At 36.8% G+C, this 27,030-nt stretch overlaps 1 protein-coding gene across 6 annotated transcripts in view; it reads right to left on the bottom strand.

Moving 5' to 3' along the window:
- Positions 1-27,030, bottom strand: part of LOC128208081 (regulator of G-protein signaling 7-like) — an 85,613-nt gene that overhangs the window by 29,785 nt on the left and 28,798 nt on the right. For all 6 annotated transcript variants that reach the window (XM_052911414.1, XM_052911415.1, XM_052911418.1 and 3 more), the window contains exons 4-5: positions 7,529-7,625; positions 5,297-5,347 (exon numbers count right to left, since the gene is read on the bottom strand). In XM_052911414.1, coding sequence (XP_052767374.1) covers positions 5,297-5,347; positions 7,529-7,625 — 148 coding nt within the window. The remainder of the gene's footprint in view (positions 1-5,296; positions 5,348-7,528; positions 7,626-27,030) is intronic.

Raw genomic sequence — 27,030 nt, 5'->3', positions numbered from 1 at the left:
ACTGAACATCATGCAAAAGAGAGTTATTAATATAACTTGTTCACTCTCTGAGAGCTATTAGCCAGCTTTGAATTATCTCTAAATCATGCAATTTTCATAATTATATGAACCTTTAAATTCGTAATTGCATTTTAAGATTCCTACTTTTCTTGCATTCATGGGTGTTGAATAATTATAAGCTTGCAAATTTATGCATGGAGATAGCACTTCTTTGTCTGCAATAATGGCATGAAAATTTTAAAAAATCATATGCCAACTGGTTTTAGTACGTACCAAACACCTTATTTGTATAAAATCGGCTAGGAATCTTGTTACCTTTTTTTTTTTTAGGAGTCAAAGATTCAATAGTCCGAGGGCTCATGGGGGTTTATTACAAGTTTTGTGGCAATTGGATTTTTTAACATATTCTAAATCCCTTAATATATCGCTTTTATGAAATCACATTTCTTAAGTTGAGATGTTCTATATTTTATCTGACTTTGAATTTAACTCCATTAGAAATAGGGGGTGGCATTAATTTTTGCTCATCTGTATTTTCTTTTTATTATATGAACATCATTACGTCTGTATAAAAGGTAATAAATTGGATATGTCATCAACTTGCAGACGTAAAGAAGAAATGTGAACATTGTTAACGGCAAAAGGTGCAACCTTGTTAACTGTATATTGATAAGTCCAATATTTCCCTGATGAATATAAATCATTCGCAATTAAATGCCAACAATATGCTTCGGGAATTACAATGCCAGATTAAAACAATGACGTATTCAACTTGATATTTCCCAAGCTTTTACACTAATTGCTAACAAATAGAGCCATAATGAGGAATATTATAGATAATTAATCATGTTTTAATTGGATATTATCAGTGAATTAGTTGTCTATTACGGTACCATAAACTGAGTTTCAAATAGCGATGATCAATGGCAAAAATGTGGAGACAATTGTTTTACAGCTCTATCTGGATGCATTATTTATTGGATAATTTTCATCGCTGAATAATTATGCACTTCCATACCCCACAAATGATCTAAAAATGTATTGCCATAAAAAAATAGTGGAAAAAAAAAAATGAGCAATTGTTTTTTCTTTTGTTTGAAACAGTGGGAAGAAAATAAGATTCTTAATTTCTTGATAACCATTTTCAGATGCTAAGAAACAATGCTGGTCTCATTCTGCTCCATGACATTTGACATTTGGAGATGATGATGGAGCAGATTGTTGGTATTGTGTTGCTAATGTGAACATTTTGCCCATGTTTCATAAAAATCCTTCAACAGGCTTAGGATATATGGAGCTGACATTAAATCTTTGGTTTAATCTTTTGACCTTGAACTCTGACCTTGACCTTGAGCCTGCACACCTGGAGAGTGGGTTCAGAATGTTGTGCAAATGTGGTTATCATTTTACACAAGTAACATGAAAAACCTTCAAGGGGTTAAGAAGATATGGGACGGACAAATTGCTAACAGGTACAGAAGATAATTAGAACAAGGAACATCTTTAAAGTAATCACATAATTACACCAACAACGACAACATCAGACAAAAATGATGACATCAAATTACAACTTCAGTCAACCAATATTTCAGGTATCCAGATATTTTATTCATTTAACTTCACAATATTTTTCATGCCAATCACCCCATAGCAAGAAACTGTACGATTTACATCCTCTGAATTTCTCAAAGGAAATCAGAAGAATCCACAAAAACACATCATGATTTTTCAATTTCCTGGAAAATAAGGCATGTCTCTCTAACTGAATATGCACATTAACATGATGACATCCATTATGACTGAAGATGTAGAAATATTGAAATTACCTGTCTCTGACCTTGTCAAGCCTGGAAGAAACTCAAGAACAAATAGCACCAGGGCCAAGAAAACTTCATCATTCAGACCACAATAAGTAGTTTGTTTCTCAAGTTATTGTGGGTTGATAGGTAGGTAGGGTTTTGTTTGTTTGTTTGTTTTTTACCTCCGAATTCTTTGTTTGTTTTTTACCTCCAAAGAAGAAAATTTTACAATACCTGTTATCATCAGTGAAAAACAATATTAACAATGTGGCAATACCGCATTTAAGCCAGATTTTTTATTTGACGATGCAAGTTTGCAAACCTAGAATTTGAGCAAGTGACCTAGTATTTTTAACCAAAAAGACCCAAATTTATGTTTATCTGAGATATCGTTCATAAAAATAACCTGATCAACAGAAACCAATCCATTTGTGTTAGGAAAAATGAACATTTTATAAATACATAAGCTTTTCCAATAAGATCTGTCCCAGAGACCTATTTTTTGACCCTAGATAACACACTTTATCATCTAAGATTTCATTTTGTTTATGACATTGGGAAAATATTTCCTAAGATTTGACCTAATGACCTAGTTTTTGATCTGAGGTGACCCATATGTACAAATATTTAAGACAACATGTAGACAAATATTGTGACCAAGTTTCATAAAGATTTGACAAAAATTAATGAATTTCTATGACCGTGGAATCCTTTCTCCTAAGATTTGACCTTGTGACCTAGATTTTGACCGGGGATGACCAATATTAAAAAAAAATCAAGATATTATGCAGACATATATTCTGACCAAGTTTCATAAAGATTTGACAAAAATTGTTGAATTTATGACATGGAAAGATTTTCCTAAGATTTGACCTAGTGACCTAGAATTTGACCCGGGATGACCAATATAAAAAAATAAACAAGATATTATGCAGACAAATACTCTGACCAAGTTTCATCTAGATATGAAAAAAAATGTTGAAGTCATGACGTGGAAATATTTTTCCTACGATTTGACCTAGTGACCTAGATTTTGAACTGTTCACATTGTCAAAATTTCATTACTGTAGCTTTAAAAATTAATAAGTGAAAAGGGGTGGGGCCAGCTTTTGCTCAAGGGGCCTTATTTCAAATGTTTTCAATTGCATCATATGATGCTCCATAACAAATATCAAAGGTATGGGCCTTGTGGTTTGAAACAAGAAGATTTGAAAATATTTCTTAAGTAACTATCTAGGAAAAGAGTGACACCCAGGGCAGTGCCAGTATTGACCCAAGGGGCATAATTTGAACAACCATGGTAGTGGACCACTAAATAAAGCCTTGTTCAAAACTAGGCCTGCATGGGCAGATCTGGTTTTCGAAAGGAACCGAGCTATAATGGATATCTAAATACTGTACAAGTTTCATCGAGATACAATCAAAACTGAAGACTGTATCATGTTCACAAGCTAGTGTTTACACAACAGCATTTTTTTATACTATCAAGGGCCATAATGGGCGGATCTGGCTGGTTTTCGAAAGGAACCAAGCTCTAATGGCTATCTAGATACTGTACAAGTTTCATCGAGATACAATCAAAACTGAAGACTGTATCGTGTTCACAAGCAATTGTTTACAGATGCACGCGCGCACGAACACACGGATGCACATACTACATACACATACTACATACACATTACCATCGCATAAACTCTTCTGGCCTTTGGCCAGTAGAGCTAAAAACAATACAAGAAACGCCGCAATGCAACGAAACCAGGTTTTTAATGATTGACAGAAGAACTTCAGCCTGTGTCGGTTTTTCTATTTTTAGTAACAGTGACATTGACCCTAGGGACCCCAAATGCACTCCATTGAAAGGTATCCATAAATTCTTCCTTTATACCAAGTTGTGTCAGGATATGTCAACCCTAACTTAAGTTATTCAGTTTCAACCATTTTTCTATTTTTAGTAACAGTGACCTTGACCTTGAATCTAGGGACCCCAATGCAATCCTTGAAAGGGATCCATAAACTCTTTCTTTATACCTGGATTGGTCAAGATATGTAGACCCTGTCTAAAATTATTTAGTTTCAACTGTTTTTCTATTATTAGTAACAGTGACCTTGACCTTGAATCTAGGGACCCCAAAACGCAATCCCATGAAAATATCCATAAACTCTTACTATAGACCAAGTTTGGGTAAGATATGTCAACCCTAACAAAAGATATTCAGTTTTAACTATTTTTCTATTTTTAGTAACAGTGACCTTGACCCTAGGGACCCCAAATGCAATCCCATGAAAGGTATCCATAAACTCTTACTATAGACCAAGTTTAGTCAAGATATGTCAACCCTAACTAAAGTTATTCAGTTTCAACTGTTTTTCTATTTTTAGTAACAGTGACCTTGACCTTGACCCCAGGGACCCCAAACGCAATCCCATAAAAGGTACCCATAAACTCTTTCTATAGACCAAGTTTGGTCAAGATATGTGAACCCTTACTAAAGTTATTCATTTTCATAGGTGAGTTTGACGCCGCCCGGCTGCCCGACCGCCCACCCGCCCAAATATTTTATTAGAGCTTGATTACCAATTTTTTCCCAACATTATGAACTACATAATTTAATGGCAGTAAAAATGATAGCATAAGTTTCAAGAGTCTGACAAAAATCCATTACTTTCCCAATCTTTAGAAAGCTTCAAATCAGTTTGCCAGTTTAAACAAACAAGAGGGCCATGATGACATCAAAAAGTTCACTTGTGTTCCATTATAGTTCCAAATGACATGATGCAAGTACTTTCAACAAACCTGTTGATCATTTGTCAAAAGTTTCATGACTGATTTTTAAAGTCTATATGCAGTGTAGGTGTAGATAACAAAATGTTTACATTTATTTCCTATTTGAAGTATGTATGAAATAACAAATGAACCCAATTAAAGGGACACCCTTTACACCATGGGCATCATTTGTCATATTGAAAAATAACTTGTTGGAGAACCACCCTGACACCAAGAATTTACAAAACTTGGTATAGGACTTATTGGTATAGTGAATTTTTTATAACATAACTTTCAGTCACTTACGGAAACTCCTGTGAAATTATTCTTAGGTATTAAGGCAACATGCTTCCACTCCACAATTGGGAATTATGACTTCATACAAGCATTGCCCCCCCCCCCCCCATGGGTATTTATATATGACTTCATACAATTGTGCCCCCCTCCCCCCCCCCCGCCCCCAACCATAGTTCTTCTACCCTCGATTGGGTATTTTGACTTCATACAATTGTACACTCCTCCCCCCCCCCCCCCCCCCTATTTTAAATAGGTATATTGACTTCATCCAATTGTGCTTCCATTCCTCAAATGGGTATCATGACTTAATACATTTGTTTTTCCCTCCCTTAAATGGGTATTACAACTTCATAAAATTGTGCTCCCCTATCCCTCGAATGGGACAATTGTAGTTAGGTGTAACAAGCCCAAGCCCAGGGGTATTATGTATCCATACCTTGATCCTCCACATCAAGGTTCTTCATCATCCACATGATCAGATCCTGGCCTGAAATTGCAGAAAATAAATCATTTAACAAAGCACAGGGCAAGAGCAACTACAGGCCAAGCCAACACTCAACGGTTTTCTCTACTGATCAAGGGGCATAACTTGATAATTATTTCAGCCAGAGTTATGGGCTTTGCTACACATATTACATATATTGTTACTGGTAATGAGTGAAATATGTTTTATGTGAATTCTATGATCCATTTTTGAGTAATGTATGGCCAAGGTAAAAGTTTTCCAATGAAGAATCCATCACCAATGAGATATGTAAGTTCCATTTTTTTGTTTCAGGATCAGACAAGAAAACACCTGTACAAATTTCTAAACAATACATCAATCTTTTAAATCTTTATTATCATGCTCTGCAAAATAGACAAAGATTTAGTTTATACCTTAGCAAAAATGGCTTACCTAATTGAAGGGTCTTAAATGACACCAAATACTTCGAAGTCATTACATTAAAACAATATACAAACCTAGGTTTATAGTATTCAGGGGCCATGGTTACAAATAGTAACAGAAAAACTGCAAATCTTCAATTAATTGTAACTTTCCTTTCAGTTGAGTATTTATGATGTATTTGCTAAATATTATTATTATATGAAGCTGACCTAAATAACAAAAAAAAGGCATATTTTTGTAATATAATTAAAGGGCTTTCTGAATCTGTGTCCAAACTTGAAACTGTTCATAATCTTGGCCCCCGCTTTAAACTATTTGAGTCTGAGATCTCCCTGTAACTCAAGAGTTAAAAGTGAAAAGGTCCTAAATAACATTTAGAGCCGATTCAGTTCAGAACTTTAATAACATTATCGTTGTTAATAAACTTTAAAAGTTGAAATATTTTATATTGTGCTCATATATTTGCATAAAATACGAACAACTTTAACAGTTTTCTCATATCTTGTAGGAAATAACTGGAGACCACAAGCGTATCCATTTAACTTTCAGAGCAATAAAGATTAGAAAGTTAACAACGAAGACGTTAACAACAATGCTAACTTTAACAAAGTCTGAACAATCGGCCCTAAATAATGAAGTAAATGAAACCTCTTTGCCTTAACTTCTCAATATGCTCACTGTGGTTGATCAAATCAAGACAAAACTTTGGAACATTTTGAGACAATGCATGTCAGTGTGCTACGTCATTATGCCACTAGACAAAAGTTATAGTTGAACATCACCTATACATAACTGTCTTACCCATGAACTAGACAGAGACTAATGTGGCATTTTAATTCCATTTGCGCTGATGGCAGCCTTAACTCTGCCTTATGTTATTAGTGTCATGCTGTGTTAAACAATTACCTTAATTAAATGACAAGGGAAAGCAAGCCTGATTTATGACCTGTGCACGCTGCTGTGCAGGTTCCAATAAATTTTAATTATTCATGAAACAAGGCGCTTCAACTTTCCTGTAGACCTAAAACATTGTTAAAAAACATAAACTGACAAGGTAAATGTTACTGAAGTGGCACTGCAATCAACTGTCAACGCTCATTGAAGAGAAGTATAACTTACCAATTACTTGTGTTGAGACTTGGTTCCAGTTTGACTATCGATAATCGGTTCCACTCAAGTACCAGATTATAGATAGTACAATTGGTTTTTGACAAAACCTTAATTGTAGTTTGATTCTTGTGCAATAACTCGTAATTCTTAACTTTGCTTATGGTATGTGTATGCTTGAAGTAATTAAGTGTTGTTGTTGCTTTTGGCCATATTGTTAACAATAACAACTGAACACTTCCGAGTGTTTAAATGAACTCGGTGGAAAAAATTGGTAGACATTAACCAAACGCAAATAACAAGAGGAAATTTAAAAAAAAAAAACTCACCGGTTAAATCGATGATCGATTGTGACCAAATACATTCGATTATCTCTGAATCCAGGCCCGACCACTCAATTTTTTATCATCACATCACTAACAATTACCTAAGCCAGAGTTATGGGCCTTGAGTGTGAAAATTGTCTCTGGCACAACTGAACTATGTTTTGTTTATCTTGGAAAAACTTTTTTTGAGATATGCCCAAGGTTCAAGTTTTTTCACCAAAGCAATCACAATATCTTGATAATTTTTCTTGATAAACATACCAGCTTAAGAGAAATGAGGATGAGAATCTTAAACCTATTTATTCTGGAGCACAATCTTAATAATATTGTGATAAGAGGCACACACCTGTGAACACACTGGGGACTTTGGACATGAAGCTTTTGACGGTGCGAACCGGCACGCCCGTGGCCTCATCCTGCATACGTTCAACTATCATCTCCATCTGTAATCAGAAAACACATTGTTTTGGTAACCCTTTTTGCAATTCCGATGTTTTTCAATCAAGTAGTTGATATATATGATATATATCCTTCGTGGAAAGCATGAGTGCCAGAAGTGTATGCAAACACTCTTCTGTTTTTCCAACTTGACAAATAGTTGGAATAAAACATGATATACATTACAGGTTTAAAAGGTGACCGAATATGCATTATGGGAGTGGAGCTCAAACCTGAATGTGGTTTTCTTTGCCCATACATCCCATACTGGGTCACCAACTAACCCCATAACATATATATATAATGTCAACAACCTGATTACATTGATCAATTTAGAGAAATTTTTATTTATTGATCAAAATCCAAAAATAAGGCGCCTTTTTGGTATGATAAAATTTAGTGACCAAATATGGAAAAATATTGGGTCACCACATGACCAGTCCATTGGACCAATGGAGTTTTGTCATTCATGTTGGAGGCGTGATATTAACATATATGGTAGCCAGAATGCTGTAACAACACACATATGTAATTTCATAGTGAACTGTGTACAAAATTTCATGTATTGTATAAGTCACCGCCAATATAAGATTGCAGATTCACACTAATAGATACATACAACAAGGACACCTAAGACATAACTGTCTATGTACAACAGCTAAATCCAGCTAATAAAGCATTACATGTCATATAATAAACAGATATATATAATATCCAAGTGATAATTAGCAATCTTGATGCATCAGTCACACTGTATATGACATTTATTTGCTTCATTAAAGAATTCCATTTTCTCATAATGGGTAATGATTTCTCTGCCAATGCAGTTTGCAGAGGTTGAACGAGATTCATGGAGCCAGAAGATACATATTTGCCCCAGGCTTGATTAGATGCAGGGTTCAAGTTTTGTCCAGTTGAAAAGCACAAAAGCAATTTTGCGGTTCAACATGCTAGTAAACAGACCCAGTTACAACAATGACCCAAATTATGTAGACAAAATGTTTGAAGCAATTTCCATCCCAGCATGGCCTTAAATTGGCATAATTATCTTGTTGGTTTCTTCATCAAATATGCCGCAATGAGAACTGGAAATAAACCGCTGACCGCATGTTGTGGTGAATATATCAACATCATTCATTGTTATGATAGACATGGTCAACAACGTGTGTTATTGGATGTCATTTAGAAGCAGGACATGTTGGTAAATCGACCCATGGTTTAATTGCCATTCAAAGGTGCCGCTGTAACAAGATCTGTTGTGAAAGGAAGGGTGGTTCATATACTGGAGATGTGGCATTTTATTGATGTGGGATTTAAAACAAAGATAGACACCAACACAAAAATACTTAACGCTGGTTAGACAATGGAGAAGTCCATAGGTGAAAGTCCAGATGTGTAACTAATTTTAAATATGATGTTAAGTTATCGTTTGCACAAAAAATAATGAATATAATTTCAATAAATGTAAGGAGGGCATAATTCTGGTGTTATCTTGACCAAAAACACTATCATGAATGAATAGATAATAACCACTAAAGTTAATGATTCCACAATAAATAAATGAACTTTATTTTCATGTAAAAGGGAAATAACTCTGGGCTACTTGAATGATTTATGTAACAATCATATTTGACAAGACATTATGCCCATTAAAACACCGCCATCAAGTCTCTTCATGGCTGGATTTATAATAAACACATAAGTAATTGTCTTCACATAATTTAGGTGACATTGTTGCCACTGCCTCTGCCAAAGGTAAACACTATAAATAAAACTGTCACAGATGTGGCCTTTTCAAGCAACACAAACACCTTATATTTATAACATTTTTTATCATTTTTTAAATGGAAGAAAAATTGTTTTAAGAGTCAAAAAACAGTGAGAAAGATCACTATATACAGTGAGAAAGATCACGAGATACAGTGAGAAAGACCACAAGATACAGTGAAAAAGACCAAGAGATACAGTGAGAAAGATCACAAGATACAGTGAGAAAGATCACTATATACAGTGAGAAAGACAAAGAGATACAGTGAGAAACATCACTATATACAGTGAGAAAGATCACAAGATACAGTGAGAAAGATCATGATATACAGTGAGAAACATCACAAGATACAGTGAGAAAGATCACAAGATACAGTGAGAAAGACCACGAGCTACAGTGAGAAAGATCACGAATTACAGTGAGAAAGATCACGAGATACAGTGAGAAAGACAACGGGATACAGTGAGAAAGATCACGAGCTACAGAGAGAAAGATCACGAGCTACAGAGAGAAAGATCACGAGATACAGAGAGAATGATCACGAGATACAGTGAGAAAGATCACAAGATACAGTATGAAAGATCAAGAGATACAGAGAGAAAGACCACAAGATACAGTGAGAAAGAGCACGATATACAGTGAGAAAGATCACGAGCAACAGAGAGAAAGATCACGAGATACAGTGAAAAAGATCTCTATATACAGTGAGAAAGATCATGAGGTGCAGTGAGAAAGATCATGAGATACAGTGAGAAAGATCATGAGTTACAGTGAGAAAGATCTTGAGATTCAGTGAGAAAGATCAAAAGATACAGTGAGAAAGACCACGAGATACAGTGAGAAAGATCACGATATACAGTGAGAAAGATCACGAGCTACAGGGAGAAAGATCACGAGATACAGTGACAAAGACCACGAGATACAGTGAGATAGATCAAGAGATACATTGAAAAAGATACATAGATACAGTAAGAAAGGTCACGTGATACAGTGAGAAATATCGCGTGATACAGAGAGAAGGTACACGTGTTACAGTGAGACAGACCACGAGATACAGAGAGAAAGATCACAAGATACAGTGAGAAAGATCATGAAATACAGTGAGAAAGATCATGATATACAGTTAGAAAGATCTCGAGATACAGTGAGCAGGATCACGAGATACAGTGAGAAAGATCACGTTGCACATTATGCCACATTTAATATTGAATAGTTAGTTTTGTGTTTTCTGACCGACTCACAGAATAACCAGACACCAATTTGATTTGGCTATGCGGTGGTCTTATTATTTTTTTTCCATGTCTTATAACACTTAATTAATTCTTTGAAAGCAAAAAAATGGGAAAAAAAGAAAAATTTACCTACCTACCCAAAGGGCTGGTAGGAATAGGCAAAACAAACTAATTATTGAAAGCAGCCTTACCAAAGATTATTATTCCAAAGGAAAAAGACAAATCATTAAAGGCTAGCATTCTCTAATACTTGTAAATTTCTTTATTGGAAGTCGGTCACATATTCCAAATTGCGATAGCGTATCAAGTGTAGATACTGGAAGTCCCATGTCCTATTGATTATGTGTCCCTATGTGGTGATGTCAAGACATAGCAGCAAGCCATCCTGGCCGCCTTTACAAATCTGCTGTAATACAAGTTATGGTACAAGAAGATAGCTAGTGGAGTTATTCAAAGATAAAGGTAACAAAAGTGAGTAATAATAGCCATGTTCTGAGTGGAAAGACACCTGATAAGCATACTGAGTTGTCAAGAATTTTGTGGGAAAAGTATTGTTTAACATTACTTGCGTGATGACGCAAGAAATATAAATATGGCTAAGGTGAAAGCCTGGATACAAGAACATTTGTATATTCATGCTTCAGAACATGATCTGACATCATGCCTTTTTTATAGTCCTTTAAAATGCTGATTGGTTGCTAAATATAGTCATGAGAAAGTAGGCCTATTTCAAAGTACTGTGAAATCATTAATGTTCGTGGGGCATTAATGTTCGTGGTTTTTGTGGGTTAGGTGATCCACAAATTCAAGATCCCACGAAATATAGACCCTTTATTCACTTTTTCAATTGCTATGTTACGTACATACTCTAGTTTATTCGTACATTGTAAATATCTGTCTCACTGTATATCTTACTATCATTGTTTTGTTAATATATTATAATTGCCTTTAACAAATAATAAACCAAATCATTTTAATGTGTTTTTATGAACCAAATAACTGAAGCACATGCCTAAACATGTGCTGTTCATGAAAATCTCCAGGTTTACAAGATGTAAGTGATGAGTGTTGGTTCTTGATTTTTTTATTTAATGAAATAATTAATCGATTACATTGGAGGTTACTGAGCACCCAACGTGACAATGTACAAAACAAAGCGTTCAATATACTTATTAAACAAAAACGCTTGAATAAATATTGAAATGAGATGATATTCAAAAGTGATTGAATTTGTAAACATCAGCTATCTTTAGGGATTGTTAACTCAAATATACGGACCTTCACAGTTTGCAAAATTCTTAATTGGCATTCAATGGCTTCTCCTATCTGTATTATTAGTATCAGTGTACGTCTTCTTTTATGACCTAATTTTCCAATTAAATCGATAATTGACAAGGATATATGCACTAACTGGCATGTCGTACCACTATAGCGAGTGTCATAAACCAAGTGACGTAGAAGACGGAAACCACAAGCCAGCGCGTGGAGATAATGCAGTCGACCTAGGACGATCGCAGTTTCGATTTATTTTTTTCAAAAATGAAAAACCACAAATTCAAGTACCCACGAAATTGTAATTTTTTGGCAAACCGAAAACTTTCATGCCAACGAATATAAATGATTTCACAGTTCTTAATAATGGCTTCAAAACTGAAATGCAGTGTGCTGATTGGTTGCTATATATAGTCATGAGAAAACTCCATTTCAAAATAAACAATCGTACCAAACATGCAGTGTCCTTTTACAACCAGGTAATACATAACATTCATTTAAATGGAATGATTCTTTTGAAAGACATGCACATATAACATCCTTAAGTAACTTGGTGTTTGCAATTGAGGAATTTTCTGAATTTTACGAAGATCAATTCTGACGACTGCACCAACAAAAACCAGATCAGTCCAATTTTGACGGGGTTTACAGAAAATAGAGCATGCTGCAACTGTATCAAAAATAGACCACCTAGTTTAAACAACAGCATATTATCAAATTTGGTCCCAAACTAGTTGAGTTTTATCTTAAATATGAGCACTGGAGTCTAAGAAGCTTGGGAAACATCATGAAACACAAAGCCCAAACAAGATAATAAAGTAAGATCTAAAATATCATCTTACTTATTGAACTTATATATGAAGAGGAAAAATATAAAGCACCATGTCTGACTGGAGAATATTTTCTAATACCTTTATAAATATATATAATTTGTTAATTGTTCCCATCAAGGAACAAAACCGGTAGGGCCTGTGTTTAGACCTGTTTGAGCCTAACAGATTCCTGCAATGACTGATATTGTCTGGTCTTTGTCTATAGAACATAATCAAATCTATAGCTTAGGTAGCAAGCCGTGCAACATCTTTTATCCTTCAGCGATAAACCAATCTGCTTCTACATCCCAGTATGTGGCCAGTAAAAATGTTTACTGCGATCTGTCAGAATGTTTCATCTCTCCATCAACACTGTGAATATTCCAGGACGGTTTTTCAACAACTTAAATTTTGATTGAACAGGCAGCAAATATTTCAGAACAGTAAACGTTCACATTCAGCATGGAAATAAACATTTATGCCAGACACTGAGTTAGACCATTCCTTATGTTTAGACCCATGATTCAAGTGATTCATTTTGCTGCGCATTCTGTGATATTGTTTATCGTGAGGACCCATTATTCTTAAAAACATGTGCATCTGCGGGAAGTAATGTGTGCACAAATCAATGCCTGGGACTCTCAGTTTTTGGCTTAGGTCTCATGGTCATGATATTTGAGAGTCCAAGTGAAGCATCCTGAAGCAGATTTCAAAATAATCACCTTGATTCACACTATTTATGGAGTCAGGGGCCTTAATCTCCCACTTTGTCACTCTCAATTTATAGTTGTTTAACAATTCTTCCCTTCACATTTTTAATACTGTTGCTTCACACATGTGTATGTCCATAAGCTTAGTAACACGTCTACAAATAGAGCATCTGATTGGAAGTTACATGGGAGTTTTTTTGTCATCTAACAGGACATTACATGGATATTCTGCTATGTGTAAGGACATAACATGGGGATTCTGCCATGTGTTAGGACATGACATGAGGATTCTGTCATGTGTTAGGACATTACATGGAGATTCTGCCATGTGTTAGGACATAACATGGGGATTCTGCCATGTGATAGGACATTACATGGGGATTCTGCCATGTGATATGACACTACATGGGGATTCTGTCATGTGTTAGGACATTACATGGGAATTCTGCCATGTGATAGGACACTACATGGGGATTCTGCCATGTGATATGACACTACATGAGGATTATGTCATGTGTTAGGACATTACATGGAGATTCTGCCATGTGTTAGGACATTACATGGGGATTCTGCCATGTGATAGGACATTACATGGGGATTCTGCCATGTGATATGACACTACATGGGGATTCTGCCATGTGATATGACACTACATGGGGATTTTGTCATGTGTTAGGACATTACATGGAGATTCTGCCATGTGTTAGGACATGACATGAGGATTCTGTCATGTGTTAGGACATTACATGGAGATTCTGCCATGTGTTAGGACACTACATGGGGATTCTGTCATGTGTTAGGACATTACATGTAGATTCTGCCATGTGTTAGGACATTACATGGGGAATCTGTCATGAGATAGGACATTATATGGGGATTTAGGACATTACATGGGGATTTAGGACATTACATGGGGATTTTGTCATGTGTTAGGACATTACATGGGGATTTTGCCATGTGATAGGACATTACATGGGGATTCTACCATGAGATAGGACATTATATGGGGATTCTGCCACGAGATAGGACATTACATGGGGATTCTGCCATGTGTTAGTACATTACATGGGGAGATTCTGCCATGTGTTAGGACATTACATGGGGAATCTGTCATGAGATAGGACATTACATGGGGATTTAGGACATTACATGGGGATTTTGTCATGTGTTAGGACATTACATGGGGATTTTGCCATGTGATAGGACATTACATGGGGATTCTGCCATGTGATAGGACATTACATGGGGATTCTGCCATGTGATATGACACTACATGGGGATTCTGTCATGTGTTAGGACATTACATGGGAATTCTGCCATGTGATAGGACACTACATGGGGATTCTGCCATGTGATATGACACTACATGAGGATTATGTCATGTGTTAGGACATTACATGGAGATTCTGCCATGTGTTAGGACATTACATGGGGATTCTGCCATGTGATAGGACATTACATGGGCATTCTGCCATGTGAAATGACACTACATGGGGATTCTGCCATGTGATATGACACTACATGGGGATTTTGTCATGTGTTAGGACATTACATGGGGATTCTGCCATGTGATAGGACATTACATGGGGATTCTGCCATGTGATAGGACATAACATGGGGATTCTGCCATGTGATATGACATTACATGGGGATTATGTCATGTGTTAGGACATTACATGGAGATTCTGCCATGTGTTAGGACACTACATGGGGATTCTGTCATGTGTTAGGACATTACATGTAGATTCTGCCATGTGTTAGGACATTACATGGGGAATCTGTCATGAGATAGGACATTATATGGGGATTTAGGACATTACATGGGGATTTAGGACATTACATGGGGATTTTGTCATGTGTTAGGACATTACATGGGGATTTTGCCATGTGATAGGACATTACATGGGGATTCTGCCATGAGATAGGACATTATATGGGGATTCTGCCACGAGATAGGACATTACATGGGGATTCTGCCATGTGTTAGGACATTACATGGGGAGATTCTGCCATGTGTTAGGACATTACATGGGGAATCTGTCATGAGATAGGACATTACATGGGGATTTAGGACATTACATGGGGATTTTGTCATGTGTTAGGACATTACATGGGGATTTTGCCATGTGATAGGACATTACATGGGGATTCTGCCATGTGATAGGACATTACATGGGGATTCTGCCATGAGATAGGACATTACATGGGGATTCTGCCACGAGATAGGACATTATACGGGGATTCTGTCTAGTGATTGAACATTACATGGGGACTTTGTCATGAATTGGACATTACATGGGGATTTTGTCATGTGATTTGACATCACACTGGGATTTTGTCATGTGATTGGACAATACATATTGGGTCTTTGTCATGTGATTAGACATAACATTTGAGATTTTGCCATGGGATTGAACATACCATTTGTCATGAGATAGGACATTACATGGGAATATTCTGTCATGAGATAGGACATTACATGGGAATTCTGTCATGAGATAGGACATTACATGGGAATTCTGTCATGAGATAGGACATTACATGGGGATTCTGTCATGAGATAGGACATTACATGGGAATTCTGTCATGAGATAGGACATTACATGGGAATTCTGTCATGAGATAGGACATTACATGGGGATTCTGTCATGAGATAGGACATTACATGGGAATTCTGTCATGAGATAGGACATTACATGGGAATTCTGTCATGAGATAGGACATTACATGGGAATTCTGTCATAAGATAGGACATTACATGGGGATTCTGTCATGAGATAGGACATTACATGGGAATTCTGTCATGAGATAGGACATTACATGGGGATTCTGTCATGAGATAGGACATTACATGGGGATTCTGTCATGAGATAGGACATTACATGGGAATTCTGTCATGAGATAGGACATTACATGGGGATTCTGTCATGAGATAGGACATTACATGGGAATTCTGTCATGAGATAGGACATTACATGGGGATTCTGTCATGAGATAGGACATTACATGGGGATTCTGTCATGAGATAGGACATTACATGGGAATTCTGTCATGAGATAGGACATTACATGGGAATTCTGTCATGAGATAGGACATTACATGGGGATTCTGTCATGAGATAGGACATTACATGGGAATTCTGTCATGAGATAGGATATTACATGGGAATTCTGTCATGAGATAGGACATTACATGGGAATTCTGTCATGAGATAGGACATTACATGGGAATTCTGTCATGTGATTGGACATTACATGGGGATTCTGTCATGAGATAGGACATAAAATGGGGATTCTGTCATGTGATTGGATATTACATGGGAATTCTGTCATGAGATAGGACATTACATGGGAATTCTGTCATGAGATAGGACATTACATGGGAATTCTGTCATGTGATTGGACATTACATGGGGATTCTGTCATGAGATAGGACATAAAATGGGGATTCTGTCATGCGATTGGACATTACATGGGGATTTTGTCTGTCTTGCATACAAAAAGTAACAAGGACGGAAGGTGCATAAATTCTTCAAACTTGTTAGAGGATCACAAGCTATGTTAGTATCTGAAACCAAATCCTATTGGTTTAATTCGTGATTTTTTTGTTCTCTTTTAGCTTTGGCAATCATTACAACCAACTTTAGACAGGTCAAGGCCAGGAAGCATCTGGTAAACTTTCATAGAAATTGATCAAATAGATCTTAAACAGTAGTCGTATTAAGTGACAAAGGGGTGTCACAAATACTCAAAAACAAATGCTTATGCCAATACTTTATCACAAACATTGAATCAAAGCTGGAATGAATTAAGTAAAAGCCTAGAACACATCTGGCAAAATATAAACAATTTAAGTGATTCCGTATGCACCAAATATCAAGAGGCACATATGCCTTGCAGCAAGTTGCAGGGCTGAGCAAGTTCATCCAGAATTCATAATAATCTGCCGATTAACCAAAGAACTAGGAGCAACTGAGTGACTAACATGCCGACAATAAACGCTGAAAGGTACAGTATGTGCAGTCACTGGAATGTGTTTAATTGTCTGCAATAACCCATTCTATAAATTATGAATTAAGACCTTAAAAGGTCGGGCTTGTAAAACATAAATGTTCACCAATGCCATAATTTCATGGTTAACAGATTTTGTGAAACTTGTTTGGAATAAATCATTTATAAGCAAGACAGAATTCCAATATACGGAACAACTTCATTGCACATAATGCCAATAAATCATCTGAGCTAAAGTGCCTCATGTACAGTTTCAGAAACGTTTTTTTTTTCAGTACAATAAACAATCCTTGTTAAGAAAAAAAAACATCCATCCATCCATGCGGATATTCGACATTTCTTACAGAGGAACTCGATCACATTTGATAGCCTCCGACATCGATGAAATTAGGTTTGTATGAAATGTGACGAAATGCTTGTTTTAATGATAATACATCATCAAAAAGTTAAGTTCAAAATACAGCTCTTCTGTAATGAATCATTTTAAACTATTTCAAATAATTTGTTTAAATAAGTCATCTGCCAGGAGCTGTTTACTCTCCGTTTATTAAATTATGTAAAGTAACTCAATTTAAGCAGCCTTTAAAAAATTACTGCCAACATAAAATCTGTGAGTGAAACCCTTTTAAGCAAGAGATATGAGGCTATAAACGAGAGGGAAATACATCTCGTCCTTTTGACAACACGATCTCAGAAATCGGCACTAAAGAAGTATGGGTCTTTGTGATCAGGGAATGTCTCATAAATGTATTTCTTACCCCGTTGTTTATCTCTTCTTTCCTGCAAACTCACAGAATCGATACAAAATCATAGGCACGGTGATTGGTGACGCGGGCATTGATCACACCACTTATCTTTAACGTGTTCTGATACTGTTGCTAACAATTTTGTAGATATATCTCCAAGAAAATATTCATATGTATCACAGCAATTGAATTCTCATCTGTTTCCCAGATGAAGCTGCAGTTATACTTATTGCTAACACATCGCAACGAAATGTCCATAAAGTTTGTGAGCAGAAACCAAGATGAAAAATTTAGGTATATTTTTCTTGAATCAATTCAATTCTTAATGTACAATCTCATTGAAAGCTTAAAACAATGAAATGCAGACTTTTGTGCAATCATTTTAAACTTGATCTCAGGCTTTTATTTGAAATCTGAGACTGATTTGACATGCTCGAAATTGTTCCCAACACGTGTTAAGTTTTCTCCCAAATATTTCTTTGAGTTTAAGTACTTTTTACATATTTTTTAACAATTAAGTAAGCTGATAACAAAATTTAAATATCAAGTCTACAACACTGGCTGAAATCCTTCATCAAAAGTAACGTAATATGTTGGATAAAATTATGGGTTAAACTTACAATAGTGAACATACATATGTAGTCAAAATAGGATTGTGTTTTGGGTTGCTACAACTTTGCACAAGCCAAATATTGACATCATTGTGCCATTTCATTACTTTGTATTACAAGAACACCATTCAATATTTCCATTAAGTAGTTTATCAAAATATGACACAAGCATTAAGACAAACTCCTGGCTTCAATGAAGTGATAAATGGGTTGGTGTCATCTGAGGGCCAACTTTTTCATACAAGCGTTTATGTTTACAATAACACGATAATTCAAATAATCAACACGCTCAGCTGAAGCACGCATTGTTCCAATTTTAGTGTTTCATTACCAGGCCAACACTAGAGACGCTGTTAAACATGACATGTATGTGTATCTACATGATGATGTGTATGTGTACTTGTATGTGTAGCTACGTGATGACATGCACATGTTCTTGTATGTGTAGCATAACATGATGATGTGTACATGTACATGTATAGGTAGCTACATGACGACATGTATGTGTACTTGTGTAGACATGTATGTGTACTTTAATGTGTAGACATGTTTGTGTTCTTGAACATGTAGACATGTATGTGTATTTGAACATGTAAACATGGGGATTATGTCATGTGTTAGGACATTACATGGAGATTCTGCCATGTGTTAGGACACTACATGGGGATTCTGTCATGTGTTAGGACATTACATGTAGATTCTGCCATGTGTTAGGACATTACATGGGGAATCTGTCATGAGATAGGACATTATATGGGGATTTAGGACATTACATGGGGATTTAGGACATTACATGGGGATTTTGTCATGTGTTAGGACATTACATGGGGATTTTGCCATGTGATAGGACATTACATGGGGATTCTGCCATGAGATAGGACATTATATGGGGATTCTGCCACGAGATAGGACATTACATGGGGATTCTGCCATGTGTTAGGACATTACATGGGGAGATTCTGCCATGTGTTAGGACATTACATGGGGAATCTGTCATGAGATAGGACATTACATGGGGATTTAGGACATTACATGGGGATTTTGTCATGTGTTAGGACATTACATGGGGATTTTGCCATGTGATAGGACATTACATGGGGATTCTGCCATGTGATAGGACATTACATGGGGATTCTGCCATGTGATATGACACTACATGGGGATTCTGTCATGTGTTAGGACATTACATGGGAATTCTGCCATGTGATAGGACACTACATGGGGATTCTGCCATGTGATATGACACTACATGAGGATTATGTCATGTGTTAGGACATTACATGGAGATTCTGCCATGTGTTAGGACATTACATGGGGATTCTGCCATGTGATAGGACATTACATGGGCATTCTGCCATGTGATATGACACTACATGGGGATTCTGCCATGTGATATGACACTACATGGGGATTTTGTCATGTGTTAGGACATTACATGGGGATTCTGCCATGTGATAGGACATTACATGGGGATTCTGCCATGTGATAGGACATTACATGGGGATTCTGCCATGTGATAGGACATTACATGGGGATTATGTCATGTGTTAGGACATTACATGGAGATTCTGCCATGTGTTAGGACACTACATGGGGATTCTGTCATGTGTTAGGACATTACATGTAGATTCTGCCATGTGTTAGGACATTACATGGGGAATCTGTCATGAGATAGGACATTATATGGGGATTTAGGACATTACATGGGGATTTAGGACATTACATGGGGATTTTGTCATGTGTTAGGACATTACATGGGGATTTTGCCATGTGATAGGACATTACATGGGGATTCTGCCATGAGATAGGACATTATATGGGGATTCTGCCACGAGATAGGACATTACATGGGGATTCTGCCATGTGTTAGGACATTACATGGGGAGATTCTGCCATGTGTTAGGACATTACATGGGGAATCTGTCATGAGATAGGACATTACATGGGGATTTAGGACATTACATGGGGATTTTGTCATGTGTTAGGACATTACATGGGGATTTTGCCATGTGATAGGACATTACATGGGGATTCTGCCATGTGATAGGACATTACATGGGGATTCTGCCATGAGATAGGACATTACATGGGGATTCTGCCACGAGATAGGACATTATACGGGGATTCTGTCTAGTGATTGAACATTACATGGGGACTTTGTCATGAATTGGACATTACATGGGGATTTTGTCATGTGATTTGACATCACACTGGGATTTTGTCATGTGATTGGACAATACATATTGGGTCTTTGTCATGTGATTAGACATAACATTTGAGATTTTGCCATGGGATTGAACATACCATTTGTCATGAGATAGGACATTACATGGGAATATTCTGTCATGAGATAGGACATTACATGGGAATTCTGTCATGAGATAGGACATTACATGGGAATTCTGTCATGAGATAGGACATTACATGGGGATTCTGTCATGAGATAGGACATTACATGGGAATTCTGTCATGAGATAGGACATTACATGGGAATTCTGTCATGAGATAGGACATTACATGGGGATTCTGTCATGAGATAGGACATTACATGGGAATTCTGTCATGAGATAGGACATTACATGGGAATTCTGTCATGAGATAGGACATTACATGGGAATTCTGTCATAAGATAGGACATTACATGGGGATTCTGTCATGAGATAGGATATTACATGGGAATTCTGTCATGAGATAGGACATTACATGGGGATTCTGTCATGAGATAGGACATTACATGGGGATTCTGTCATGAGATAGGACATTACATGGGAATTCTGTCATGAGATAGGACATTACATGGGGATTCTGTCATGAGATAGGACATTACATGGGAATTCTGTCATGAGATAGGACATTACATGGGGATTCTGTCATGAGATAGGACATTACATGGGGATTCTGTCATGAGATAGGACATTACATGGGAATTCTGTCATGACATGATGATGTGTACATGTACATGTATAGGTAGCTACATGACGACATGTATGTGTACTTGTGTAGACATGTATGTGTACTTTAATGTGTAGACATGTTTGTGTTCTTGAACATGTAGACATGTATGTGTATTTGAACATGTAAACATGTACATGTACTTGAACGTGTAAACATGTTCGTGTACTTAACCATGTAGACATGTTCGTGTACTTGAATGTGTAGACATATTCGTGTACATGAACATGTTGACATGTATGGGTACTTGAATGTGTAGACATGTACATGTACCTGAATGTGTAGACATGTACATGTACTTGAATGTGTAGACATGTATTGTACCTGAACGTGTACACATGTACGTGTACCTGATCATGTCAACATGTATGTGTACTTGAACGTGTAGACATGTATGTGTACTTGAACGTGTAGACATGTATGTGTACTTGAACAGGTAGACATGTATGTAAACTGGAACATGTAGACATGAACATGGTGTACTTGAACATATAGACATGTATGTGAACTTGAACGTGTAGACATGTATGTGTACTTGAACGTGTGGACATGTACGTGTACTTGAATGTGTAGACATGTATGTGTACTTGAACGTGTAGACATGTATGTGTATGTACTTGAACGTGTAGACATGTACGTGTACTTGAATGTGTAGACATGTACGTGTACTTGAACGTGTAGACATGTACGTGTACTTGAACGTGTAGACATGTACGTGTACTTGAACGTGTAGACATGAACGTGTACTTGAACGTGTAGACATGTACGTGTACTTGAACGTGTAGACATGTACGTGTACTTGAACGTGTAGACATGAACATGTACTTGAACGTGTAGACATGTACGTGTACTTGAACGTGTAGACATGTACTTGAACGTGTAGACATGTACGTGTACTTGAAGACATGTACGTGTACTTGAACGTGTAGACATGTACGTGTACTTGAACGTGTAGACATGTACGTGTACTTGAATGTGTAGACATGTACATGTACTTGAATGTGTAGACATGTATGTGTACTTGAATGTGTAGACATGTACCTGTACTTGAACATGTGGACACGTACGTGTACTTGAATGTGTAGACATGTACGTGTACTTGAACATGTAGCTACATCATGACATGTACTTGTCAAAGATGAAGTACACTGTACAAGTTGTTTACGAAATTTCATTTTAAACTTTAACTAAAGTAGGATTGGCAATACCTGCAAAAATCACTTTCCTCGTGTTAGTGTACATGAAATTCTTATCTTGTACAATGTGCACATACCAGGATGATATAGTGCACAAAACATAGCCCCAGGTAACAGGTACATGTACAAGCATTGTTTTACAACAGCTCAAATATTTGACAATCACATGTACATGTAGACAGTTCTGCTGTATCAGATACAATCATAAAGATTCAAGAAAGTAGACTGTTTATAGGACAACAAATTTACAACATTGATTTGGAATTAATTATAGCCCAAGCCAGCTTCCTGGCTGATTTTCATGCCTGGCTTGATAATACTGTCAAAGGCAATAGGTTTCCTTCCAAGTTTTAACGAAGAACATCTCACGAATATTGGCCACAATTGATCTTTGCTTTAAGCTTAGACTGACTTCCTGCTGATCTAAATAAAGCGTTACCAATGCTTTAGTGAAGTGCGAGACGCAAGCCGACAGATATATCAAAAGTATAAAGTACTTTTATGTATATCTGTGTTGTCTACATGTACATGAGTATGTGTTTATTGAGCCAAGAGTTGTTAAAAAGAGGGATCATGGTCTTAACAGGAAAGAAAGGATTCAGTTAAGGCCCCAAAGTTGTGTTAAAATGTGGGATGCACTTTGATAGACGTTTGTTCCCAGCACACTTAAGTATTGTCAACAAGGGCCAAAAGCTGTGTAAATGTGGGATGTACTTAAGTTGATGTTTGTTCCAAGCACACTAAAGTATTGTTGGCAAGGGTTAAAAGCTGTGTAAATGTAAGATGCACTTAAATTAATGTTTGTACCCAGCACACTAAAGTATTGTTGGCAAGGGCTAAAAGCTGTGTAAATGGTTGATGCACTTTAATTAATGTTTGTTCACAGCACACTCAAGTATTGTTGGCAAGGGCCAAAAGCTGTGTAAATGTGGGATGCACTTAAATCAATGTTTGTTCCCAGCACACTTAAGTATTGTTGGCAAGAGTCAAAAGCTGAGCTGTTAAAATGTGGGATGCACTTTAGTTGATGTTTGTTCCCAGCACACTAAAGTATTGTTGGCAATGCCAAAAGCTGTGTAAATGCGAGATGTACTTTGGTTGATGTTTGTTCCCAGCACACTAAAGTATTGGTGGCAATGCCAAAAGCTGTGTAAATGCAGGATGTACTTTGGTTGATGTTTGTACCCAGCACTCTAAAGTATTGTTGGCAAGGCCAAAAGCTGTGTAAATGTGGGATGATCTTTGGGAGATGTTTGTTCCAAGCACATTAAAGTATTGTTGGCAAGAGCCAAAAGCTGTGTAAATGTGGGATATACTTTGGTAGATGTTTGTTCCAAGCACACAAAAGAATTGTTAGCAAGGGCCAAAAGCTGTGTAAATGTGGGATGTACTTTGGTTGATGTTTGTACCAAGCACACTAAAGTATTGTTGGCAAGAGCCAAGAGCTGTTTAAATGTGGGGTGTACTTTGGTAGATGTTTGTACCAAGCACACTAAAGTATTGTTGGCAATGCCAAAAGCTGTGTAAATGCGGGATGTACTTTGGTAGATGTTTGTATCCAGCACACTAAAGTATTGTTGGCCAAGAGCTGTTTAAATGTGGGGTGTACTTTGGTAGATGTTTGTACCAAGCACACTAAAGCATTGTTGGCAATGCCAAAAGCTGTGTAAATGCAGGATGTACTTTGGTTGATGTTTGTACCCAGCACACTAAAGTATTGTTGGCAAGGCCAAAAGCTGTGTAAATGTGGGATGTTCTTTGGTAGATGTTTGTTCCAAGCACACTAAAGTATTGTTGGCAAGGGCCAAAAGCTGTGTAAATGTGGGATATACTTTGGTAGATGTTTGTTCCAAGCACACAAAAGAATTGTTAGCAAGGGCCAAAAGCTGTGTGAATGTGGGATGTACTTTGGTTGATGTTTGTACCAAGCACACTAAAGTATTGTTGGCAAGAGCCAAGAGCTGTGTAAATGTGGGATGTACTTTGGTAGATGTTTGTACCAAGCACACTAAAGTGTTGTTGGCAAGAGCCAAAAGCTACGTGTGTATATGTGGGATGTACTTTGGTAGATGTTTGTTTCCAGCACACCAAAGTATTGTTGGCAAGGGCCAAAAGCTGTGTAAATGTGGAATAACTTTGATAGTTGTTTGTTCCAAGCACACTAAAGTATTGTTGGCAAGAGCCAAAAGCTGTGTAAATGTGGAATGCACTTTAGTTGATGTTTGTTCCAAGCACACTAAAGTATTGTTAGCAAGGGCCAAAAGCTGTGTAAATATGGGATGCACTTTGGTAGATGTTTGTTCCCAGCACACTAAAGTATTGTTGGCAAGAGCCAAAAGCTGTGTAAATGTGGGATGTACTTTGGTAGATGTTTTTACCCAGCATACTAAAGTATTGTTTGTAAGAGCCAAAAGCTGTGTAAATGTGGGATGTACTTTAATTAATGTTTGTGTCCAGCACACCTAAGTATTGTTGGTAAGAGCCAAAAGCTGTGTAAATGTGGGATGTACTTTGGTGATGTTTGTGTCCAGCACACTTAAGTATTGTTGGTAAGAGCCAAAAGCTGTGTAAATGTGGGATGTACTTTGGTAGATGTTTGTTCCCATCACACTTAAGTATTGTTAGCAAGAGCCAAAAGCTGTGTAAATGTGGGATGTACTTTGGTTGACTTTTGTTCCCAGCACACTAAAGTATTGTTGTCAACAAATAGCCAAAAGCTGTGTAAATGTGGGATGTACTTTGGTTGATGTTGGTTCCCGGCACACTAAAGTATTGTTGTCAACAAAGAGCCAAAAGCTGTGTAAATGTGGGATGTACTTTGGTACATGTTTGTTCCCAGCAGACTAAAGTATTGTTGTCAACAAAGAGCCAAAAGCTGTGTAAATGTGGGATGTACTTTGGTAGATGTTTGTTCCCAGCAGCACAGAAACGGTTTGGACAAGGGCATAAAGCTGTGGTAAAAGTGTGATGTTCTTTGGTTTAAGTTTGTTCCCAACACACTAAAGTATTGTTAACAAGGGCCCAAAGCTGTGGTATACAATATGAGATGAACTTTGGTAGCTGCCTCACAGTTTTCCGCACACTGCAGGTAAACAAAGGTCAAAAGCTGTGGTAAAAGTGTGATGTACTTTGGTAAGTGTGATGTACTTTGTAAGTGTGTTACCAGCACAGTTATATTAGAATGGGGCTTAAGCTGTGTCCAAAGAGTGATTTACTTGGTAGATGTGTGTTATCAGCACAATAAGGGTTAAACTAATTGCCAAAAGCTGTAGTAAAAGTGTGATTCCTTTCGTGATGCACTTTCGTATGTTACCACCATACTTGAGGTATATTTAGCATGGGCTGTAAACATCAAATGTGATTTACTTGGTTTATGTGTGTTACCGGCACACTGAGGGTAAATAAGACAAGGGCAAAAAGCTGTGGTAAAATTGTAATGCACTTTGTCACTAAGATAAGTTGGATTATGATTGTAACTGCCATTGAATATTGTGTATTTCTAACAGAGGTATGAGAGCTTTGTAACATTGTTATGTAAACATCTGTGGCATTTATGAGGACCCATTCTTCACAGCCTCTGGAGGAAGATACTCAAACTGACATTTAAGGCAAATCCAGAGTTATATGACTTGTTCATAACTGGATATGCTTATAACAAATTTGCAGGTTAAATAACTTCAAAATTAAATACTAGCATGAATTTTGATGAACTGGGTATAGTGAACAATTAAGATCTTGTTTTCTAACTAATTAATATAATAAATAATATATAAACACTTAAATAAGGAGCTTAAAAAGGAACACTAGCTTTAACATAATTATATTTTAATAAGTTAGTGTTCATTTTTGGTCGGCAGGCCTGGCACGGCCCAGTGCAGACTTATTACTTAGAAGATAAAAAATATATGCTTGATTTTAGAGTTTAGATGAAATGCCTATTGAATGCATAATAACTAGCCAGTCATATGCCCAAGCTTCTAAATTACTCACTTTATAAAACCAATTAATGAGTATATGGAAATTTTGGCAGTTGTTTCACAAAATGGAAATTTGGCAGTTGTAATCTGCTTAATGGCTTTTTGGGTGTCAGAGCTTGTTTAA

This window comes from Mya arenaria, chromosome 11, assembly GCF_026914265.1.
Source record: "Mya arenaria isolate MELC-2E11 chromosome 11, ASM2691426v1".
NCBI classification, from domain to species: domain Eukaryota; kingdom Metazoa; phylum Mollusca; class Bivalvia; order Myida; family Myidae; genus Mya; species Mya arenaria.
The sequence above is the reverse complement of the archived record's forward strand: the minus strand, read 5'-3'. Positions and strand labels throughout refer to the sequence as shown.